Source organism: Simochromis diagramma, unplaced genomic scaffold, assembly GCF_900408965.1.
Source record: "Simochromis diagramma unplaced genomic scaffold, fSimDia1.1 OVJJ01000463.1, whole genome shotgun sequence".
Classification (NCBI taxonomy): Eukaryota; Metazoa; Chordata; class Actinopteri; order Cichliformes; family Cichlidae; genus Simochromis; species Simochromis diagramma.
The window spans coordinates 1743135-1764258 of NW_024386941.1; the positions used below are offsets into that span (position 1 = coordinate 1743135).

General features: G+C 39.7%; 3 protein-coding genes across 6 annotated transcripts in view; 1 reads left to right on the forward strand and 2 right to left on the reverse strand.

Moving 5' to 3' along the window:
• Nucleotides 1-96: 96 nt before the first annotated feature.
• On the reverse strand, nucleotides 97-6699 carry LOC120737168 (cytochrome P450 2F3-like). The gene is made up of 9 exons (XM_040037721.1): nucleotides 6426-6699; nucleotides 6072-6234; nucleotides 5792-5941; nucleotides 3887-4047; nucleotides 3531-3707; nucleotides 2176-2317; nucleotides 1861-2048; nucleotides 1613-1754; nucleotides 97-408 (listed from the first exon to the last, which is right to left on the reverse strand). Exons 1-9 carry the CDS (start codon nucleotides 6594-6596, stop codon nucleotides 227-229), a joined length of 1476 nt encoding a protein of 491 aa, XP_039893655.1. The 5' UTR covers nucleotides 6597-6699; the 3' UTR covers nucleotides 97-226.
• Nucleotides 6700-8623: 1924 nt separating this feature from the next.
• LOC120737175 lies at nucleotides 8624-13308 on the reverse strand. 2 transcript variants are annotated; one of them, XM_040037734.1, is made up of 6 exons: nucleotides 13015-13073; nucleotides 12519-12540; nucleotides 10831-11089; nucleotides 10545-10578; nucleotides 10214-10400; nucleotides 8624-9533 (listed from the first exon to the last, which is right to left on the reverse strand). In XM_040037734.1, exons 1-6 carry the CDS (start codon nucleotides 13015-13017, stop codon nucleotides 9178-9180), a joined length of 861 nt encoding a protein of 286 aa, XP_039893668.1. In that variant the 5' UTR covers nucleotides 13018-13073; the 3' UTR covers nucleotides 8624-9177. The 2 variants fall into 2 exon arrangements, with proteins under 2 accessions (XP_039893668.1, XP_039893667.1); XM_040037733.1 differs by lacking the exon at nucleotides 12519-12540 and having other exon boundaries at nucleotides 13015-13308.
• LOC120737165 (tyrosine-protein kinase receptor UFO) overlaps nucleotides 9790-21124 on the forward strand; it is a 31877-nt gene continuing 20542 nt past the window's right edge. For 2 of the 3 annotated variants that reach the window (XM_040037714.1, XM_040037716.1), the window contains exons 1-2: nucleotides 16759-17397; nucleotides 20546-20756. In XM_040037714.1, the coding sequence (XP_039893648.1) occupies nucleotides 17235-17397; nucleotides 20546-20756 (374 nt within the window). In that variant the 5' untranslated portion in view covers nucleotides 16759-17234. Of the gene's footprint in view, nucleotides 9801-16758; nucleotides 17398-20545; nucleotides 20757-21124 lie in introns of those variants that run through there. The other variant, XM_040037715.1, reaches the window with a different exon arrangement.

Here is a 21124-nt window from a genome sequence, read left to right on the forward strand (position 1 = left end):
ACCCCATATATTATTAGTTTATTATAGTTATTTGTTCAAGATAGTAGTAATATTAGAAACAATAACTCATTAAAAATAGAGTTACAGAAAACACAGTCATGATGAGATGAAAGATTTGCATGTAATGGTTGTGTGTTCTACATCAGCAAGGTACGAGCAAACTAACTGTTAAATAAACATCAAATCACTGTTTCACAAGAAGCTGATGAAGACTTCATCATCATATTCAACGAGGTGTGGCCATGATATGGTATCTACAGGGAACATTAAGAAAACTGCTGTATTCGGGAATGAGATTTATACTGTCAGGGCCTCCAGGACAGGAAAAAGTGAAATCCTGCAGCAATGATACTATGAAAATAAAAAGTTCCATACGGGCCAGAGACTCGCCAACACAGTTTCTCTTCCCTGTAGAGATACACAAAGGACTCTGATTAAAAATAATTGCAGGGCTCTAGACTAACTTTTTGTCACGGTTGCACTTGTTTTCTAAGGTGCGCCAGCACAAAAGTTAGGTGCACCCAAATTTGTCAACCACATTGCTTACCACCACAATTTTACATATTCACTTTTTTTGGGGGGGGGGGGCAGCTGTCCATACAGACAGTATTGATTTGTAAATGACAATCTTGTCAACACAAAGTTCTTTATTTGGAGCACAGTTCTACAAGAAACATAAGTGACTGAAAAAGTGCTTGTGCTTTAAGTGCTTCACTGAGCTGAAATTGAAACTTAATACATCTCAAGATATATTAAAGAAAAGGAAATCTTAATTAAAGGGACCTCAAAGTGTCTGATAAGGCTTCAAACTGAACATCTCAATATCTGAACATCTAAACAGCTTGATATCTTATAGACTATCCTCCACTGCAGTCACATGCCCCTCAGATGGCCAACTCCTGTAATTTGGCCTTTTTCCCATTTTTTTCTTGTGTGTTCGGGATGACACCTATAAACTTCACATACGCGACATCATTACTGTATGTAGGGGTTACGTTCAAGCCATTTTTCTTGTGAAGAATTATTTCGGACTTACAATAGGCATATTGTAACATTACATAGGCAATGTTAAACTTAATCATCATCTCGGCCTCCTCTGGTGACCTGTTTGCTGCAAACGTATGTGGCTCATTATCTTATGCCATCTCCTGATCAGTGTTAGACACAACCTGAGAGGTTGATGGCTCCGTGTCATAGCACTGGCTACGGATGGATCAGGCCTTAAGGAAAAAGTTATCAATCGTTCTTTTCATCTTTTATCATTACCCACAGCTATATCTACTTCTATCGGGCCTAGGCCACGGCTAATCAGAGAGGTCTCTAAATGGTTTAGACCATGATATGGGCATAGTGTGTGTCTGTTGTTGACCACACGGAGACTTTCAGAGTTGTAGGGACATTTTCTTTTACTCGAATGGCTGGTCACACCGGTGCGACCTAGGATTTTTTTAGTCACACCATTGAGAAATTAGGTTGCATGTGTGTCCAAACTGGTCACATTCTAGAGCCCTGAATTGCTTTTCACTGTAAATATCAAGATATTTGGAGAAAAAAAAATTACATCAACATGCAAAAGAACTGGATGATCAATAACTGTGTGTTGACTCTTTACCTGCAGAGAATGGCATGAATGCAGGACTTTTCTTAAAGTTGCCATTATTGTCCAAGAAGTGCTGGGGATTGAAGGACCTGGGAGTGGCCCATTGCTTTTCCTCTTTTAGCACAGAGTGCAACAGCGGAATAATTACAGTGTCCTATTCAAAACATATATCTTGTTAGTGTTGCTGCTTTCAACATTATTCTCTGACTTGATATACAATAGATTCTGTAATACACATGAAATCTTGGAATTGAGAATACCTTTGGGATTGTATAACCCCTGAAGGATATGTCATTCAGTGTGTAGTGAGGGATGCTGAGAGGGACAAGGTCAAGAAAACGCTGCACTTCATGGATGACAGCAAGTGAAAAATGGAGGGACTTCCTGTCCTCCATCCTGGGACAACGGCCTTTTCCAATAACAGTGTCAATTTCTTGCTGCATTTTCTCTGGACACAGCAAAGCAGAAATGATTACCACTCTGATTTGTTTTATACGTCCACCAAGGGACGTATTCCTAACCATAATGTATTAGGGCTCGTAAAGTAAATTCAAGGTCTTGTTTTGTAAACTTACCCTGTATTTTGGGGTATTTAATCAGCACGCTAAGAGCATATCTCAGGGTGGAGCTGGTGCTTTGCGTTCCAGCCAGAAACAGAGTCATTATTGTAGAGACCAAATTGTCATAGTGGAACTCAGTTGTGGAAATCTCCTTTTCCTGAGAGAACAAAGTTGCCATTGTTCTCAGAATCAGAGAATCAGAATATCTTTATCGTCATTTTAACAAGTACAACAAAATAAATGCAGTCCCTGCCTTGTCAAGCAAAGTTTAAAATATAATTACAAATGAAAAATAAAAAAAGAGGCAGAAGACTGTATTCAGTAATAATTAATAGAACCTTATTGCACATAAGCACTGTTGCACAGGATGTCACAGGATGTCATCCATTGCACAGTATTTGTCAGGCTAATTGTAGGTGATAACCTGTAATTCAGTACCCTAACAGCTGCAGGGTAGATGTTGCTATTTAGTCTATTAGTCTTTGTTCTGATGCTTTTATATCTATTGCCTGATGGGAGCAGTTCAGACAGGTTATGACAACTGAACAACTGAACATCTCACTGGTTAAGCTAGATCCACCCATTTCTGCCAAAGCCTTAAACGATGAAGGTTTTTGCAGACATCAATCATTGCACTGTGCCTGTCGCATTATTAATTTACTTGTAATTACATTACAAACCACGGAGAGACTCTCAACTTTTTCACATTTCATTCTCCAGATACACCACTCATCCTAGGTTTTCCTTGTTTGGAGGTTCACAATCCTCTCTTAGATTGATCCAGCCAAACATTCAGTCATCTTCCTCCCCGATAGGGGCCAGGTTCTTTTTTGTTGGCAAAAAGGATGGCTCTCTCCGGCCATGTATTGATTTTTGCAGCTTAAATGACATTACAGTTAAGAATAAATAACCTTTACACCTCATCAGCTCCGCGGTACAACTCCAAAGCGCCACAGTCTTCACCAAACTCAACCTTCTAAACCCATATCATCTGGTTCAGATCAAACATGGGGACAAGTGGAAGACAGCTTTTGAACACACACCTGGGACACTTCAAATATCTGGTCATGCCATTTGGTTTAACTAATGCTCCAACATTATGTCCCCACAGCATGTTGCTTTGAGGCTGGCTGAAAATCTGCTTCATGGTCTCCCTAAACTCCCGCACGTTTTTTCTTTAGCTACTGCTGGTGCTACACTCTGCTGGTAGCCAAAAGTCCATACAGTTGCTTAGGCAATGTAGGTGCAGGACACAGCTAAATTAAGAATATAATTTTTAGCACTTTAGATTTTATTAATTACCTACATTAATAAACACAGTAGTTGTAGTTTTGTGTATTCTTTTATATATTATGCTTAAGTTTTCCAACCTGGTTGATTCGAATAAGGAAGGAGTCTATGTAGTCTCGTGGAGAGCTGGGGTCCAATGTGTCTTTGTGTTCTTGGATCTTCATCTTGATAAACTTTCTCGCCTCTTCATACTCTGCAAAAACTTTGTGGTGGGGGCCAGGAAGATGGTCCATGAGTTTCGGAAAGAGGTTGTACATCTGTTGTAAGGAAGCATAGCACCATACATTCTTGTAAAGCATGTACTGTGTTTGGATAATTTTTCCAGTATGATTTTCAAAAGATGCAGGACAGACTCTGATGTATATATTCTTAATCAAAATATGAAAACCAAATTTAAAAGCATTTAATTTTTAATTCTCCTCCCACTTTCAGTTACCTGACCCACAGGGCTGCTATTAAGCTTTCCTATATGAGAAAGTATGGTAAGGAAGCGCAAGAACTGCTTGTCTTCATGGCTGAAACGTTGACCAAGAACCAGGCAGCAGATCACGTTAGACACAGTACGGCTCAATGAGAATGTGGGGTCAAATGGTGCACCTGCAAGAGAACAGGAATCATCTGTCAAATTAACTAAGGATTTCACTTTAGTTATGACATGCCCACACTTCCGACTTTCCCACTGTTTAGTCTGCGCTTCTCCGTTTCAAACTATTACAAGTTTGGTCAATCAACTTTTAAAAAGATTCAAAGCGTATGTTTGTTGGCTTTCCAGAAAATGGTGTTTTCATGCATTTGACTGTGATTTCTGATATCAGTTGTGCATCCTGATGTGTTAACAACCTGAAGCTCACAAAGGCTCTCTGTTTTAGCAGATCATATTGTTTTTTTGGTGGTGGTGGTGGTGGTGGTAGTGGATGTCAATTCAGTAGTGGAGAATATTGGGTTAGTGGGATTAGCCTACTGTAATATGCTTCTGTTTTTCCAAAGTGAAGACTGATTATTTTCTGTTAGTATTGTAGTGTCCTGTTATGTTCATGGACAGCTTATTGTGTTTCCTTTTTGGTTATCTGGCATGATGTGTCAGTGACTTTAACACTGGTCCTTGTCTCTTTCTTTAGAGCATTCTCATGGCAAAGAGTGTGTACATTTGGGACAACCAGAGTTGTAGATGAAAATTGGTATATGGGTGTGGTCACTAGGGATGATAGTGTTCCATATAGTGTTTTATATATCAAAATATATATGTATTTGTTAGGGGTGCAAAGATACGCAAAATTCATGGTTCGGTTCGGTACTTTGGTGTCACGGTTGGATATTTTTTCGATACAAAAAAATGTTCATGCTTTTTTAATTTGTCATTTATTAAAATTATAAATATATATTTTAACTCAAACGTACAGTTTTTAAATTTAATGTTGCTGAAACAACAAAGGGATAAAATAATAAATCTATCTGATCGAGAAATCACTCATCGTTGGAAAAGAGAGTTTATTACAGAGAAATGGTTCTTACCAAAATAAAAGCTATACTATACGCTTCTTCTGGAGTATATTCTCAGCAGCACATCAAACATATCAGGTCCCCATAAGGAGAATCATGTGCTAACGGCTGTCTAAATGACTCAGGTAAAGTTTGTAGCATGCGTGCTTGTTGTTTTTGACTGCTTCCACTTGTCTTTGCACTAGGATGATGTCGGCGTAAATGTGCAGTCATATTCATTTTGTTCCCACTAGTGCTGTCAGCGTTAATCTCAAATGACGTTAACGCCACAACACGGCAAATCTCCGTTAACGAGCTACCGCGGATCGCCCCGTGCGTGGGGCTGGACGGCGTCAACACGTTAACGAGCAAACTGCGCTAACGCAGTAGTTCCCACCCATGTAATTGAGCATTGCGTGGCACATCCGACATACTGTTTTACTTTTGTCCATGACGCGCTTAACTTCAGGGTCATACGTCACATGAAGACCAAAATAGTTCCAAAGGCCAGATCTGAATGAGGGTGGGGGAGGTTCAATTTGCCATGTTGCAACGAGCTTAGCTTCTGTCTTGCTAGCTTGCGCTGCGCTCAGTGGATCTGCGCTCGACAGTGCAGCCTAGGCAGAGTAGTCGAACGCAGATCCACTGAGCTCTCAACACAGACAGCATCGTCAGAAGAAAAGTTGATAAAATAAAGTAAAAAGTTTGTATTGTTCGATACACATGCACCCCTAGTATTTGTTTTCACTTATCGGCATTTCAATTTTTAATATGTTATATACATATAGGTACCATGCTGTGCATAGTAAACGTAGCTTAGCATATTGCACAGTAGACCTTTTCACATCAGCTGAAACTATACCTTTTAATTTATGTATGTGAGCCCTCATATGTTTACTCTCTTCTTGGATCCATTCTTCCATCCCCTTGCGTCCCATCCCAAAGTCTCTTAGAGTGGTCAGTGTGAAGCGTCGCAGCTGACGCCAGCGTTCCCCGTTACTGCTCCCTATACCTGAAAGGTTAAACCACTTATCAGAGTAATAGAAGAGAAGCCATGCTGATTCATGAAAGAATTAAAGCACTCGGAAACAAAATCACTTGTGCCTTGACAAAGAAAACATATTTGAGTGATCACGCTTTACCATATTTCTTGTTAGGGTTGTGTAGAACTGGAGTTGGTGCTCTGCCTGTGAAGTCATCTGCTTGATCCACCAAGGCTTCTTTCACAGCATCATATCCTACCAGAACTACTGTCCGCTGCCAGCCTAGGTATACTGTCATCACTGGCCCATAGGTTTCACTGAACTAATAAAAATTATTTGTTTTAATGATAAGCATTGAGCTTTTTATGAGTTTTATTCAAAAACACACTGCAGTAATTGCACACCCTTAATAAAGTATTCTGATTCTGAAATGTTAAGATGCTGTTAAATTTAGTCTGTTTGAAGACAGTTATTACTCTCCTCATATTACAAAATATACTATTGTAAACTTACCTTAAAAAGGCTTTTAAAGGGTGCTTTTTTGTCTATCTGTAGAAGGTTTCCTATGAAAGAAAGTGCAGTGGGTCCTGGAGGTAGACGCCTGTTTGTTTTGTTTTTGACAATAAATATCCACAGTAGAGCTAAGATTAGCCCTGCCAAGATCAAAGTTGTAGAAAATTCCATGATGCTGTATAAACTTTCTTATCTTAACTGTTATTATGTTGTCACTTGACAAGAAATAGTTTCAAATGCCAGACTCGAAGGCAAACAACTGAACTAACCCAGAAAATACGTCAGTCTAGATGCAAAAGTAAACAGAAAATGAACACTGACAGGGCACACACAAGGTAAATAAACAGACACTCTGACAGAGTTTGTAAAAACAATGACTTTCTTAACAATAATAATACATTTTAATTTAAAAAAGCACCTTTCAAAACACTCAAGGACACTGTACACAGCAGAATAGAGACAAGCAAAACAACAACAGGCATAACAATATACAAAATTATAAACATAAAACGTAGAGCAAATTTAAAATAGCAGAATGGAGAAGCTCATGTCGAGTAGGCTATTGTGAACGGGTGAGTTTTGAGTCTAGATTTAAAAAGAGAGAGGGAGGTGATATTTCTTATATGAGGGGATAGGGAATTGCAGAGTCGAGGAGCAGAGCAGCAAAAAGCCCTTTGCCCCATGGTGGCTAGCTGGGGGGAAGGGACAGATAATAAGCTCTGTAATAGGAGACTGTGAGCTATGTGATGTAAGGATTCCCAACTTCCTCTCTTTTCTGAAGATTGGTATTTAAAAAAAAAACTGTTAAGATTAGCTAAATGTCATTTTTTGCTTATTGACATAAATGTTTGTAAACCAGTTTTGCTGAAACTGTTTTTGTGTGAGAACACAATGCAAACCGTATGTAAGGTTCTAGAATGATTATAGGAACAAAATACCTGATCCCTGTGAAGCAAGAGAAGTTAGCAAAGCAAGTTTGCCTAGGAAATGGCAGCTGCCAGGGTGATGTGTAAGTAAGATCAAGAAAACTTTCTGAGAAAACTTGTGGGATTGCTAAAAATGCAAATCAAACACAAATCCCCAAAAAGCCTTCAGTTGATCCAAGATGCTCTTGGAATCATCCCTTAGTTATGCTGCAATACGCATAGTCTAATGGGGGCTTCCCATGATCCACTGAGCATTTCTTCTTCACTCACCTTTTTTACTCACTTTGTGTTTACACACCACTCTGCATTTAATCATTAGTCATTATTAATCCCCGGCTTTCTTCCACAGTGTGTCTTTCATCCTGCCTGCCTCCTTCAACCTCAGCCTTCAACCTGGCTGTTCCTTGATTAGCCTGTTTTTTTTTTTTTCCTGTCAAAAGGTAGTTTTTCCTTCCACTGTCAATTGCTTGCTCATAGAGAATCTTTTGATTGTGGGGGTTTTCTCTGTATTATTGTAGGGTCTTTAGCCTTACAACATAAAGCACCTTGAGGTGATTGTTGTTTTGATTTGTCATCCATCCATCCATTCGCTTCCATTTATCCTTTCCAGGGTTGCGGGGACGCTGGAGCCTATCCCAGCTGTCATAGGGCGAGAGGCGGGGTACACCCTGGACAGGTTGCCAGTCTGTCGCAGGGCTAACACATAGAGGCACAGACAACCATTCGCACTCACATTCACGCACAGATTCACACCTATGGGCAATTTAGATTAATCAATTAACCTGTCCCCACTAACTGCATGTTTTTGGACTGTGGGGGGAAGCCGGAGTACCCAGAGGGAACTTCAATGATAGAGATGTAATGACATTGCTATTTTAGCTGTTACTCAAACTGTTTTTTGTCCTTTCAGTCAGATTTATATCTACAAGAAATGGTACAACTTGTTCCTTTCAGTGTGGGTAACTCTAACAGGAAAAAGTTGTACTTTACTGTTTGTCCTGGCTGTCAAACAGTAAAGTAATGCCAAGCAGTAAGACTTTGGGTATTTTAAAGCAGTCATAATATAATTTTAAAAAAGTGATGCTTATGATAAAAAAAATGAATGGATGTCTTGACTATAATAATCTGCTTGATACACACATTAAGCATGTGCATTTTCAGGTTATGCATATCCCCCTCTTGTACAGATTTGCTTCAAAATCCCTCCTCCCCAGACCCTGGCCTATATCTGCACTACTGCAGTTTGTTTGTTCTAGAGAGACAAACACAAAGTCATGTTGACAAAAGGATTTAATGTGTTAACCTTTAAACTGCATTCTATGTATGATTACACTGTGCACACAGGTGAAAGGGTAATTTCCAAAAGCAGGGCAGAAGACACTGAGAGAAATGTGGACGAGAAAGAAAACATTCAGTGAGATCATCTTTTCTCAAATTTATGACACAAATCCAAATCTGAAAAAAAAAAGAAAAGAAAAAAAATACCCAATTTCCTTCGGGATCAACCTTCAGGATCAATAAAGTTTTATTGAATTGAACTGAAATCTGAGACTAATATGTTCTTATAAATGTCTGTGTGACTGGAATCAGACTGCTGACCCAGTTAATATCAAGTCATCATGGCATGGAAAAAGTGATACAACACAGACAGTGTTTACAGGAGTCGGGCTTATTTATGATTAACCTGAGGAGCATTGGCATAAAGCCAGGAAGCACACCTTTATTAATTGCTAAATTAGTCCTACAGATTACCCAACAGCTGATTAGTAAATAACAACATACTTATATTACAAACATCAATATAAGGAATTTGAAATCCCTGTCAACTAAAAAGCAAATCCTCCACAGTCAAATGCATCAAAGTCGGAGTCTCCTTCGAAGTCGAAGCTGTTAAAGTGTGGGGAATCGACATCCTGGCTGCAGGCATGGAAGGAGCCCCCAGCAGAAAGCTCAGAGAAGCCCCCTGTGCCGTGGGCAATTTCTGGGGGTCTTGTGGCAAGGGGAGAGGAAGGGGAGCAGGAATTGAGGTAGCCCAAAGCAGAGGAGGCTGCTGCCCCTCCCATCAGTAAGCATACTGCCCTCACTGCCCGGGCATCACTGCTGTTGCCATGGCGAAGACAGTCGGACACACGGTGAGGTGGTGCCACAGAAACACTACGCAGAGGCTGCCGTGACACATTTGCTGTAAAAGATGTAAATGTTGTTAAATTCACAAATTTATGTGTAGTTTGGCTTATTTACCAGCCAGACAGCATATATTATACTAACTGGCTATTATAATACTATTATACTACTACTGGCAATAGTGTATATGTGTGTACTAGACTTAGTATTCATAAACTACTTAAATTAAATGGGACACAGTAGAAATACAATTAAGCTATATTTTTCATTACTCAAAATTAGATCAAAACACAATTAACCCCAACTCTGCCTCTGTGTGCTCTTTGTTACGGCTTTGCAGGTGCTTAAGGACACCATCTGTCATGCTCAAAACAACAGAGCACTAAATTATAAAGGAAAAAACAGAAACATGAATTGTCCAAATGCATCACATTTAGCAAATTAAATTAGTCAGAGCTTCAGTAATTAAGATGCAGTTGTAACTGTAATAAAGCAACAGCTGTGTGACAGGTGTGATAATGTGTAGTTTTAGGCATAAATGCTTCAGAAATGTGTATTGTCAAATTTCTGAATGTGCTTCCCATTTGTTTTATTCACAAATCGTTTTATATCCATTTGTTCATTAATTAACCAGATTAGAGTTTTTGTTCATTTGTCTTGTTTTTTCTGTTTTGTGAAATTAATCAGCACCCTTCTTCAATCTACTGTCAAGTAATTACAAATGGCCTAAGAGCTGACCTTGGTTTTGCCCTCTCTCTCTGAAGGAGCCTCCCCGTTCAGTGACCCTAGTCAAAGGAGGGGTGCCCTCACCAACCCTTGGTGACCCGGGGTCTTTATCACTGGCAGAGTCGGGCAGGGGGTCTCTATCTGTGATGCAGGGAGTGAGGCTGCGTTGTCTCTGGAGTGTCAGGGGTGACATGACACCCTAGCAAATTGGAAAAAGTAAACGTTATTATATGACAGAAATAAACAGTCTACAATTGGAAGAGGAATCTAACAAATTAGCAGTGAGAAACGTAGAGAACACAATTTGTTTTAATATTAAATAAAACAGTGCTACCTAACTCACCTCTCTCACTTTCCTGATGACCTTCAGCCAGAGCCTGTGAGAGATAATGACATGTCATGATGTTTGAAACAGATCCAAAGTTTTATTTTTTATTTTTTCAACAGCAGAGAAGCCTGATAATCACGTGCAGTAAATTTATTTGGTAACAAGTAGAGCAAAGGAAACCTAAATTTCAGAATGTATGTGTGTGTAAATATGCCACCATGTGCAAAACAACTGATAGTGAATGGGTAAAGGACATCTGAGCTCCAGAGGGAAGGAGACAAAGAGAGAGCGTGAGACCTACGTGCAGTCGTCTGGGTTGTCTGAGAGCAGCAGCAGGAACTTGTTCTGTGGCAGGATAAGAGCAAAGCAGCAGTCCCTCCTGCCCCCTGGAGGCAACTTGGGCAGGTCAAGTATTTCTCGTCCCTCTGCAATTGACTCACAGCTGCTATGTAGTGCTACTACTTGGTCTGGAGGGGACTCTGCATCCCGGCACACCAGCAGGTTACCCTCTATGGTCAGCACAAGGTACTTCTCCTTCCACTGCTTAAACATGAAGCCGCCTCCAGAAAAAAGAAAACAGTACAAGTAGGCTCATAAATAGGAGATGAATCAAAAAGTGCCAGAACAGCCAAAACAAGCTGAACAGGAGGTCCTTCTGACTAATCAGACAAACAAGTCCCAGAAAAACAACTGTAAAAAAATAACTGTAGCAAAAGCACAGAGAAAATGTTATGTTATGTTCTGCCATTTATCATATCATCTGAAGTTGTTTTTTCTGAGGCTTTTCAGTCTGGTGCTGTTTAGTCAGAAGTCTCATGTGTTTTTCAATGGAATGTGATGTTTATTGTTTATGGTTTGACATCTGAGACCGTTTGATCTGATGTCTGACGATGGTTTCCTGAAACCTGAGGATGTCCTAAAATGTACACCATAGCACTGATCAATGACAGTTGATCTGATCTCACTCCCTTTGTTTGTCAGTGTTGTTAGTTTCGGTCATTACTGTTTATAAGGTTAGGGAAACTGGCATTCAGCTGACACTGAAGAAGTCACTTGGATGAGTGACGAAACATTTGTTGCACTGAAAATGTTACATCCAGATGAACAGAATCAACTTTTTGAGAATTCCTTACCTGGATGATTGAACATGAATCAAGATACTTCCGTATTAGTAGTAATGTTACTGCTGGCATTGTATGTCCAGAACTATAACGGTGTTGTTTGTTTGGTTGTATGCTTGTACTTTCACTAACTTAACTGAAAGTTTCACAAACAAATAACACAATTGTTTAATGAGCAGGTTCTTTGAGAGAAATGTTCTATTTTTGTCAGTTTCAGTGATATAATTGGATACTTATTGCAGTGGCATAAACACAACTATAACAATGTCCAATAAATTGTTTGGGGGGTTTTAAGAGCACAAACAGCAGCCTCAAAATCACACTGATCAAAAACTAAAACAGTCAGAGAAAGTCACAGGATCAACTTATGAAAACAACAACAACAATACCAATAATAATACAAAAATAATGATACCTTGTCCTTGAAACAAGGCAGATCCATAATATCAAAAATCAATAGAAACAGCTTGAGTCAAATGTAATGCGTTTTTGTATTAAAAAGAAACTGAAATATTCTCATTTTTGGAACAATGAGTTTTCAGGACAGGACGCACACGACGGTGTTAGACTGCAGACAGTAGAAGGTGAGCACATGTTGACAGACAAGATCTGCTTTATTTCTCCATACAGCGGATTAAAGCAGGTGGATTTGCAAGCGAGCAAGAGAGGGGGGTATAGGAATTTTTGATTGATTGTTTGTTATTATGGCGTCTACTATACCTGGGAATACTAATATGACAAGAACTACATTAATTTGACTGCAGATTTCAACCTTTAGATTAATATCCCTACATTTTATTAGCTCTATTAGTCTGCATAAGTCAAGAGAGGAAGAAAAACATTTGAAGTACCAAAGTAGCTACTTAACTGTTATCAACTGTGACACCACTCTGAAATGAAAACAAGGGCAATAAAAAACAGATGTAATATAAGGAAAGAGAGACGCTGGCCAAGAGCCGGTTCATGACTTGGCTTGAAAATCATACTGGCTGGCTCTTAGGCTGACATTGCTCATGTAAGAGTTGGATTGGTGTTCTGAGACAGTGTTGTTTTCCACCAATTGTGAAGTCAGCAGCCATATAATCTATACTGGCTTTAAAAGAATAAACACTAAGAATTTATTACACCTTGGAGAAAATAAGCATAAGACAATCAGAAAATCTAAATTAAAGACATAGTTTGGTCATATTTGACAGCAAAGCAACTGAGATCTTCAAAAAGCCTATATAGTTACTAACTTTGGCCTAATTTGCAGAATGAGCACAAAAGGACAGTAAACAAAATCAGACCAAAGCATTCACATCAAACTTTACATGACGACTGCAGAGGGGTTACTGTGGATAAAAGGATAGAAGCAGCCCTACCATATTTTTTGAGGAAGCCTCGATGAACACCTGCTGTGCTCATGTCTGTGGTCATCACAGCAACAGGAACTGAAATGAAAGGCAGAGCACTGATGCTGAAAAATAGGGTAAGAGAAAGAGGGAGAGGGAGAAGCGGGAGAGAGAATAATCCCCACTATTTAGGCCTTCCCTCTTTAAACCCATGCTGTTGTGAGTGGAATTGGACCCATGCCTGGTTATGCACATATAAACATCATATGAGCATAAGAGGCCCAAATAATCATCACAGCAAAGCATAAATCCCACCAAAAAGATGATTTATGGTTTATACTGCAACCATTACCAGATGTCATGTTGGACACCCTCCCTGAGCAACATACACACACACGCTTCAATTTCCAGTTCCACACAGAAAATATGAGAGGTGCATAATTGCTTATCATTAAACTGGTAAACCTGTCAAACCTGTATCTTAGCGCATCCCTGCGCCCTTGGATGGCTTCCGAACAAGGGCTCAGATCACCTCCTGCTCAGAGAGATTAAAACAGAGGGATTATTATTCTTGCACAGCTGGAAGCTTGTTGTTGCACTGCTGTGGATAGGCCCAACCAAGATTTTAATCTGTTCAAACCTGGAATATGTGGCCCCATCCAAGTAACCACCTCTAAGATATTACATGTCTTTCATCATCATATATCCAAGTGAGATTAAATGCTATTCACTTTGACATTCTGGGTTTGCTAATCGCTGTTAGAATGACGTTATGTAACAGGAGGGATCTTAGAGAGACGCTCTCATGCTTTGATGAAACTGGTCTTCAATAAATGGGTTGTAAGGTGGTGGTAGTCTGAAAGATGTGGGGGCTAAACACATGAAGCAGATTTCAGCAAGCAATGTGAAAATAAATGGGCAAAAATATTTACACACCTTCAGTGTACATTGTATATTGTACCTTTAACACCTTGAATACATGAGGCTTAAATCTTTGACCTCTGGTTTAGTGATCTGCCTACAGTAATGTGTAACATGCCACATGGGATCACCAACATGCCAAAGCATTTGTTTGAAATTGTTACTGCAGCCCTTGATGCGTGTCTCTAGGTTTTTGTTCACAGACATATCTGTCTCTGTTTAAAGTTTATGACAAGCAGAGCTATTGAGGAGTTAGTCAAAGCCAGGAGATGACATAAAATCAGATAATCCCACTGGAAATTTTATTTTCCCATCAGACAGCTCCCTTTGAACTCTATGTGTGACAGAAAAACAGGATCTTACACTGTAGCACATAGATATCATTTGCTTTGCTGTCTGTTGCTAATTCAGTGTTTCTATTACTGGCTAATTTCACCAGTGAGCTGAAAATAAAACAGCAGAAAGCTCTCATTGCGAGGTTTAATCTTGTTGCACACCTCTCCAAGCAAAGAACAAACATGAAGTAATAATATCTGGTGTTTTTGGCCTGGTTTAGTCAACTTTAAAATAAAAAACTGACATCAGTACTGATAGAAGGATGTTAATTAAATTGTGCTTTCAAATTATTTGGGAGTATAGAAAAAAATCATCATATTAAGTATTGAGTATAAAATCTTTTACACTCTATGGCTGAAGTAAACTTTCACCGTCTGCTTTTTGTTGAGTCCGTCTGTCTTCAGTCTGATGGAGTGCAGCTCAATTTGATTTAAATCAGGGGATTGACTCTACTATTTGAGGACATCGCCTTTTCACCCTGTTAAGCTTTTGTGTTGTTTTTGCACTATGTTAGGCATTGCTGCCCTGCTCAAATTAAATGTTTTCCCAATAGGTTTTGTACATTTGGCTGAATCTGAGCTCACACTCTTGTATAGCTCAGATTTATCAGCAAATGCCGGTGTTAGATCCATTGGCAGCTATACTCAAGTCATAACAAAAACACCAACGTGTTTGACCGATGAGGTCAGTTTGGGTCAGGAGCCTAAGCTGACCGCCTTCAAATGATCTTCATTTAGGTTTGTTCAGAGACTTTCTCAGGACTGATTGTTCTTCCATGAATTCAGTTGCAGTTTGAACAAAATCACCAGCAGGGGGCATAAGAGCCTTCAACTTCAGGCAGTCAGTCACTACAGTCCATTTTAATGAATCATCAGGGTTGAGTGGAGCAGTTTGGCTGTCAAGTCTGCAGTAAGGAGAAGGAAAAAGAAGAGGCCCTCAGCTCATTATCCGCACCACCGGGGGGATGTGTAGCTGGGAGAGTAGCAGGAAGGTGTTTCTCATGTCTTCCAGCCAATAGACACTCTTCTTCGAGACAGGTTGTTTTGTTAATAAGCATTTGAGATTATCAGGAATATGAGCTCAGCACTAGCCTACTACTCTGTGAGTAGCTGGGGCCCATATAGTTTGTTTTGCCGGTTAAAGTGTTTTATAACCTAGACCATTCGCTTTTAATTCTGTTAATCCACTTGAGCTTCGTGTAAAGGTCTTTAAATCTTTGGGTCTTGGTGTGTGATGAATCAGATTTTAGCGTGACTTGAACCTAAACACTCCTTGAGTCCTAGACCTGATGCCCCTCCCCCTTTATATCCAAACATTCACTCCTTCCAGGTCCAACTAGCCACGAAACTCTGTGTTTTGGAGTTGAACACCCCGCTTTCTTATGCAGGACCACCCTCTGCGACCCTCTTCCCTCCCTCCACTCTGTGCTTCTATCAGGGAGCAGTGAGAGCACCATTGCTCAGGCCCCGATTGAAAGGAGAGCATATACAATGGGGTCTTTCTCAGTGGCTCTCTGTCTCCATTAAAAACCCTGGGAACACAACACTGTCCGCAGAGCTACTCTTAAAGGGGCAGTCGGACTGAGTTCTTCGCAACCTGAGTTCCAGCCCATCTCATTGTTTTCAGAGAAGAAGAAAAAAAAACAAACAGAAATATACACAGCAGATCAATTCATTCATGAATGATATGAGAACCCTGCAGGGACTTCTCTCACGCAGCAAGAAGCATTTCCTCTCGCACACACAGAACACACTTCAGACATCGCCATCTACAACAGTAACTTAGATGTAAATCAAGGAAAGCCGCAGTTATTTAGACTACAGCTGAGAGTGCTTCAAATTGTTATGACTGAATCCGGATTTTCAAACAAATTCCCAGACATCGTGATGGTGACTCTGTTTGTGTAAAATGGAGTGAATGCAAACAAAAATAGTTTGAATATTTTTCTGTAATGCGTTAATGCATTTTTGCTGACATCACGTTTGCTTTTGACTGGTTGGAATAACAAATCGGCATGTTCAAATGTTTTAAACAGCAGCAAGATAATGAAGAATTAACAAAACCTGCTAAACCTGGATATGGTATTTTAATAGTAGTACTTTTAAACATTTATATGTTTTAATTATTATAAAACAGTATACAGAAAAACAATAGACGTGTATAAGCAATTAACTTTGATATATATTTTTCTTAGGAAAAAAAGAAAAAAGTTTATTATTAAAAAGGCAGGTCTGTAACATTATGTTTTCTTATTATATGTACATGATGCTGCCATGTTGCACACACTGAAATGCACAGGCTTGTGTTTTAAACAGTGTTTCAAGCGCGAAACGGTTGATTTACGGAGACATTTACAACTTCTGGGCATCCCTGTGTAATTAAAAAGCGAATGGGAGATTGGGCCGAGACAATCAGCATGCCGCAGAGTTTCTCACATCCTTTGAGAAAAGGAGGGAGACTGTGGAGAAGGGGGAGGAGGAGGAGGATGAGGAGGAGGGTGGAAAGAACTTGAGTTGAGGAATTTGAATCGTGTTTGAAAGGGGGAGAGGGATAAGAAAGCCAGGGGAATGTCTGGAGTCGCAGGGAACCTGTAGGCAGGATAGAGACTTTGGACAACCGGCTACAGGAAAGACTGGTTTAAAAATACGCTCTTGATCGCTAGAAATAGACTCTCGTTTGGACAGGAAAAGTTTAGAGCGTCGTTTGCTGTGCGCTTTTTCATGGTAGATGAAAGTTTTTGATGGAGACAGCCCTGCTCCGTTTGAAACCAACCAAAGCAACAGGATAAGGGAAACTCAAGAGTTTGTGGCAATTCAGAGACTTTTTTAACCGCATGTTTCATAAAATGGGGAACTGAAACGCTCGGATTCGCTTTGTTTGGGTCTTGATTTGTGGATACTCAACATTTTCAGCACCTGCCAAGTCAGAGAAATTTTTTCTTTTTCTTTAGAGCAAAACGTAACTTTGAATCTCTGAGCTGCTGCGATGCGGTAATGGAGTCTGGTGATGTTTCCAGGATGACTCTTCTCCTCATGAAGCTCTTTTTCCGAGGTCATTTGTTTTCGAGAGAAACTATGAATTTGTCTAAATGGTCGTTTGTGATTCTCACCGTCATGTTTTCGGTTTGGATACCAACATCTGCAGATTCGCTGACAGGTAAGGTTTAACTGAAACGGGGCGCTTTTTTATTTACCCAATATGCCTGTTAGTTGTGTGCAGGGGGAAACATCGTAAAGAGCAATTAGCACAGTCAGCTCTCTGCCTCGTTAACTCAATTTGTTTTTGGCTAACCACAGCTGCAGGGGCGTTCAACATCTGGCCAACATAAAAAAAACGTTATCAAAAGCAAGTAAAGGATTGATATTATTGTATACTATTATTATATTATAATACAATCAAAGTAAGTGAGGGGGAGTTTTATCTGACAGGTAACAACCAGTAACACTAACTGCTCAAGGGCAATGTTTCTGAAATCAGGTGATCAATGTTTATTCATGCTGGGAGTTCAAGCGAACAAGATTTGGAATTTGATAGATGTACTGAAACAAGTGAAAGGTGGGCATTTAATGTAAACATCTTGAGACATGGGTGAATCATGATCAGCAAAGAGAATGTTTGCTGAACGCCAAAGATGAAAGATGAAAGCCAAATTTCTGCTTTCTTAAGAAAATAGTCTTTCTACACTATACAGAATCATTTCAAAAGTATGTTAATTATCTTTTAAAACAAACTTTACTGACTGTTTGGGAACTTTCAATTGCACCCAGTTGATGAAAACAGTATCCCTACATGGACGTCCACCTGTCAGCTTATGTGTTTTGACAATTGCGGTCACTCTGTCTCTTGGGCAGCTGCCTTAAGTATATGTATGACTAGCAGGCAGGGAGATTACGAGACACCGATGTGAAGAATGGAGAATTTTATTCGGATGTCTCAGTTCCTATTTGGATGTGAGGATGTGAAGGATGAGGAGGGGTTCAGGGGGCCAAATGCTTTGGTTTGTGAGTCAGAGCTTGTCTGACTCAGACTCCAATCCAATGATGGATGGGGTACGAGGGCAAGAGTAGAGAGTTTGGAGGGGAGGTGGCAAAATGTGTAGTGATGAATGGCATGAAAAGGAGAAAGGGCAAAGGCGCGGCAGTGAATGGATTCCACACTGTTAAAAATGCAGGAGGATAAAGCAGGGAGGGAGAGGAGGATAAATGCTTAAGACTGTGTCAGACATTTTTGGTATGTGCACAACCAATGACATTTAACATCTGAGCATTCTCACAGAGTGGAGAGTAGGAGTAGAGGCAGGGTGGAAAGAAAAGATCAGGGAAAAAGTGGGGGACCTGAAGGGAATTCGGGGAACAATAGGGAGGCGATGAAGTAGTTAGGCACCAATGAATCAGTGGAGACAGGCCACACACAAACAGAGACACACAGTTTGTCTGTAGCCTCCCCTCTCTGTCTGTCTGCAATCTTGTAAAATGTTTACAAGGTTATTATTATATGAATTCAGCAAAAAAAAGATACAGAGAGAGAAAATGAGGCTTTTTTGGTTCAATGCACTGGAGGGGGAGGAGGGCAAAGCCAGGGTCATGTAGAATATTGAAAGAGCTCAGCCAAGCTTAAAAAATAAAGGGATGAATGACTTTTAATGCCAGAAAACACACAGAGACAAAGAGGTGGGGAAGCACACACTCTGTCAAGACATGTTATAGTTAAGAGTAAAATAAGTACTGCAAAAAGGTGCATTTTAAATCTGTTTTTGGTTGTTGAATTATGGCCATTTATGTGTTATAGTGAAATGGGTCTTTGGGGTCTTTGTAAAGGGTCAAAGGTTGAAAGGTGACCATGAAATAGACGAGGAGGGCGTGTTGACAAGCTTGAGAAAATCGTGCTTTTTCATTCTTGCTCTGAAAACCAAGTTTGCTCATCCTCAAATGATTTATGTTTTCTTTATCTACAAGGAGTTGCCTTGGCTTGGTTGGTTGAGTGGATGCTTTGCATTTTTATGTGATACTGCGAAAAAAAGAAAAGAATTCTTGTATCACAAATCTGTGCACATCTTATGTGCGCTTGCCAGTTTGATGGTTTAAAGAAAATCTGGGTTTTTAAGTTACGTATTCTAATTCATTATCATTGAAAGTTTCAGAAGGTAAAAAGAAAGAATGATCCTCCGTTTTCAACGTTTTTCTGACATCAGACATCTATAGGCTGCAGGTCTGTGAATACTGTTATGAAGAAGCTGTGATTATAATTACGTTTAGTTTGTGTTGGGCTCTCAGTTCTCAGACATTGTTTAAGCAACATAGGCAACCTTCCTCTAACAAGAAGCTTTTGTCTCAGTATCAGTGCTGCCCTTCTCAGGTCAGCCTCACTATCAGTAGGAGCACGAGATAACCAGAGTCTTTCAAAAGCTCGGGTTATCATATCCTGGCAACTGCAAAAGTAAGCCTGTCACAAGCAATAAATATTTATCAGACAGAACCAAGTGAAGACTTTAGTGCTGGACATATTAGCTGATTGATTAATAGGACAACAGCAATTCTGTTTATGATTTAATGTTCCAGACATTTATTAAACCAAAATTTGCTACTTGCTCCTTGTGGAGATTTACTACTTTTCTGTGTTTTGTGTCACTGTGATTTAAATATCTTTGGGTTTTGAATTGTTGTTTGGACTATTTCACCTTAATCTATGGGAGTTTGTCTCAGGCATTTTCTTTATTTTTGTTTTATATTGGATAGATGACATGATTAATGTAGCTAATCTAATTATGTGAATTAAACTACTGAAAGGTGTCATGCGCATGCATGCAGAACAATCACAGTTGAGTCAGGACCACTTTAGCCCAAAATCAGAAAAATTATGTCCTATGAAAGAAACAGCAAGACAAACATGTACAGCTCAAAGCAAGCATCAACAAAGTGACAACATACGTCACATTAAGGTCAAGCAGAAGATGAAATGAAGGCACTGGGGGTCACGGTGGGTTGCAAAGCAGCTTGCAGGAGCAGGACATGGTGTTGCCATATCTGCCTGAAGAATGCACAGAAGGGTACCATCTGAGCCAGCAGTAGGTTTTTTGGGCTGGACTGAGATCAGCTGTTATCAGTTGATGTAACAAGACTGCAGACAAAGCTAAACATTGTCTGAAGTAATGCTACGCTCAGTTTGTAGCTTCACAGATTCTATAGAAAAGAGAAGAGTGGGAAATCTTGTTCTTTGAAGATACGTTTTCAGTTGCAGTTGGACTGCAAAAAATTTGCATTTGAAAAATGCTAACCTGTTCTTCTGCTTCTTTCCTCTCTCAAAGATTTGGAGTTTGTAAAGAGTCCCACTACTGTCATCTCTTCACTGGGCAAACCTGTTACATTGCAGTGCAAATTGAATGGTAAAGGGAGTGAGGACGTGGAGTCCCCTGATGTGATCTGGCTGAAAGATGGTGTGCCACTGGAGCATGCAGAAAATAATCAATACCAAGTTCTCACTGGCAGCAACAGTAGGACTATCATAAGCACACTCAGGTAGGATGCAGTTTTGACTGCTAACATGCGGAAGTTTCTTTTCGTTTTAAGATTTAAGGATTATGTATTGTGAAGCAGTCACACCTGGTCTAAAAATGTGTTTATTTCCTGTTCTTCCACCCCGTCTTGTTTCTAGCTCAAACAGGGCTGTTGCTGGATTATGTCACCATGTTGACTTCCACTCTCAGTAGAGAACCAGAGAAATCAATTCTCAAAGAAATTATGCAATCCAAGGAAAATCAAATTTGTCTAATCTGCTGTAACTTGAAATATTTTATTCAGGCATGACTGAATGTTAAATTTAGAAAGGAAGTATACATCAGCTCCCTGTATTACCAGTTTGCTTTGACATTTTTTGCTCTTTACAA